This window comes from Elephantulus edwardii, unplaced genomic scaffold, assembly GCF_000299155.1.
Source record: "Elephantulus edwardii isolate Elephantulus edwardi_28Jun2011 unplaced genomic scaffold, EleEdw1.0 scaffold00022, whole genome shotgun sequence".
NCBI lineage: Eukaryota > Metazoa > Chordata > Mammalia > Macroscelidea > Macroscelididae > Elephantulus > Elephantulus edwardii.
Genome location: NW_006399772.1, coordinates 5,939,462 through 5,942,009, shown reverse-complemented (window position 1 = coordinate 5,942,009; position 2,548 = coordinate 5,939,462). Strand labels below are relative to the sequence as shown.

The following is a 2,548-nucleotide window of genomic DNA, read 5'->3' as shown; positions in this document are numbered from 1 at the left end:
TTTTTTTTTTTTCTGGCAATCTACTTAATGACAGTTATCCATTGGAAACCATATGGAGCCTGGCTCTGCTCCATTGTACATGGGGTCACCAAGATTCAGAATCCACATGTGTTCAGTGTTCCCTTAAAACTGGACAGACTAGTGAAAGTAAATGCAGGGAAAACTTTTAAATAAGTCCAATTAAGGGAAGGCCTTAGAAAAAGAGAAAGCAGGAAGGTGTGATTTTGATTTGTGGGCGTGGATATGTTTTCCATATTTATGCCTTTATAAACTCACTTTGGAAATGTTCTTAAAGGAAGCATTTTGTTCACACTGTACCAAAAAAAGATGAGCAAAAAAGGATACATTAAACAGATGCATCCACTTGCTATTTTAAAAAATTCAACCTCATTTCGTTGAAGTCAGAACCAGCCCATCGCTGACCCTTGAGCAGGTTTTCAAAAGCTGTAAATCACAGGGAGCTTTGGAGGCCTAGTGGCAAGAAGCTGCACTGCAATCCCAGAGGCGCACAGTTCGAATCCACCAGATGCTCTGCTGGGGAAGGAGGGGCACTCTCCTCCTGTTCCAATCAGATCTGATTTGACGGTACCCACACACTAAATAATAAAATTTGAGAGAGAAGTGCAACTCTCTGCAAATTACTCCAGAATCAGCAAGCTTAATTTTTAATAGGAATTTTTTCCCTTCACTTAGCTTGGCTCTTTTTTATTTCTCTTTGTATTAGGTATAATTTTGATTCTTGGAGAGAATTTTCTTATTTAGATGAAGAAGAAAAAGAAAAAGCAGAATGGTATGTATTTAAATCATTACTAATGAAAAGTGCTTGGTAATTTCTTTGGAACCATGTGTGATGAAGGAAGAGTAGGATATGTGTATTTTCATTTTGTTTGCTGCTTTTAAATGAGCTTGTTAATACTTTGAAATCCTTTCTGACAGGCAGATGGTATCAAGTCATTTGATTAAGGTATGCTTAAGAAATTGCCAAAGATGGTTCAGCATAAGAAAAACAATTAATGTAACTCATCACCTTAACAAAGCAAAGAATAAGAACCGCACGATCCCATCAATTGACACAGAAAAAGCCTTTGACAAAATCCAACAATCCTTCCTGATTAAAACACTCAACAGAATAGGAATAGGGAATTTCCCACAAATAGTGAAAAGTACATATGCAAAACCAAGACTCAGTGTCATTCTAAATGGAGCGAGATTAAAGGTATTTTCCTTGAGAAGAGAACTAGGCAAGGGTGCCCACTATCACCTCTCCTATTCAGTATACTACTGGAAGTATTACTGAGAGCAATAAAACAAGAAAATAAGAGGTATACAAATCAGCAAAGGGGGTAAAAATATATGTAGATGATATGATAGCATATTTAGAAAATCCTAAAGATTTAGTGAGGGAACTGTTGGACACAGTTGACTAATTCAGCAAAGTAGCAGAATATAAAATCAACATATACGAAAATCAGTTGGATTTCTCTACAGTAACAAGGCGAATACAAAGTGGAGCTAAGGAAAAAAGTTGCTAACCACAAGATGAAATACTTGGGAATAACTAGTGGCATAAAAAAACCCTACACAGAAAACTACAAAGCATTATTAGTACAAAAAAAAACAAAAAAGAGATTTGAAGAAATAGAAAAATGCTCATGGATAGGAAAACTTAATATCATGGAGATGACAATTCTGCCAGAGGCAATCTACAAATTCAGTGCAATCCCAACACAGATACTAATTCTCTTCTTCAACGAGATGGAAAATGCAGCTTTCAACTTTATTTGGAGTGGAAAGAGACACTGAGTAAGCAAAACATTACTGCTGAAAAAGAGAAACGCGGTAAGCAGCATCACACTCCATGATCTCAAATCCTGCTACACAGGCATGGTGGTCAAGGCAGCATAGTATTAACACAGAAACAGACATATACATAGATCAATGGAATAGAATTTAAGAACCCTGAAATCAGTTCATCTACCCATGGTCAACTGATCTTTAACAAGGAGATGGAATCAGTTAAGTGGAGAAAGGACAATCTCTTTAACAAATGAGGTTGGCACAATTGGAAAACAGTGTGCAGAAAAGTCAAGCAAGACCCACACCTCACACCTTATAAAAAAACCAACTCAAGGTGGATGAGGGACCTAGAAATAAAACTAAAGACTATAAAATTAATCAGAGAAAAGCTAGGAAGAACCCTAGAAGCACTAATCCGCAAGAACAGTCTTCTAAGCATATTGAAAAACTTAACAACCAGAAGAGAATAAAATAGACGAATGGGACCTTGTAACAGTCAAATCCCTATGCTCATAAAAAAATATCTTCAACAGGGCAAGAAGGAAACCCACAGACTGAGAAAAATGTTTGGCAATGATGATGATGTTGTTCTTATGTGCCGTCGAGTTGTTTGCGACTCCTAGCGACCCTATGCACAACAGCCCTAAACCCTGCTCTGTCCTGTGCCAACCGCACTGCCTCCGACACACCCATCCCGATTACCCCAGTCACCGAATCAATCCATCTCATAGAGGGTCTCCCCTCCTGTGCC

At 37.9% G+C, this 2,548-nt stretch overlaps 1 protein-coding gene across 2 annotated transcripts in view; it reads left to right on the top strand.

Annotated features, from left to right (window-relative positions):
- The window catches only part of DNAJC2 (DnaJ (Hsp40) homolog, subfamily C, member 2), a 45,161-nt gene that overhangs the window by 28,047 nt on the left and 14,566 nt on the right, over nucleotides 1-2,548 (top strand). For both annotated transcript variants that reach the window (XM_006882605.1, XM_006882604.1), the window contains exon 7: nucleotides 725-790. In XM_006882605.1, coding sequence (XP_006882667.1) covers nucleotides 725-790 — 66 coding nt within the window. The remainder of the gene's footprint in view (nucleotides 1-724; nucleotides 791-2,548) is intronic.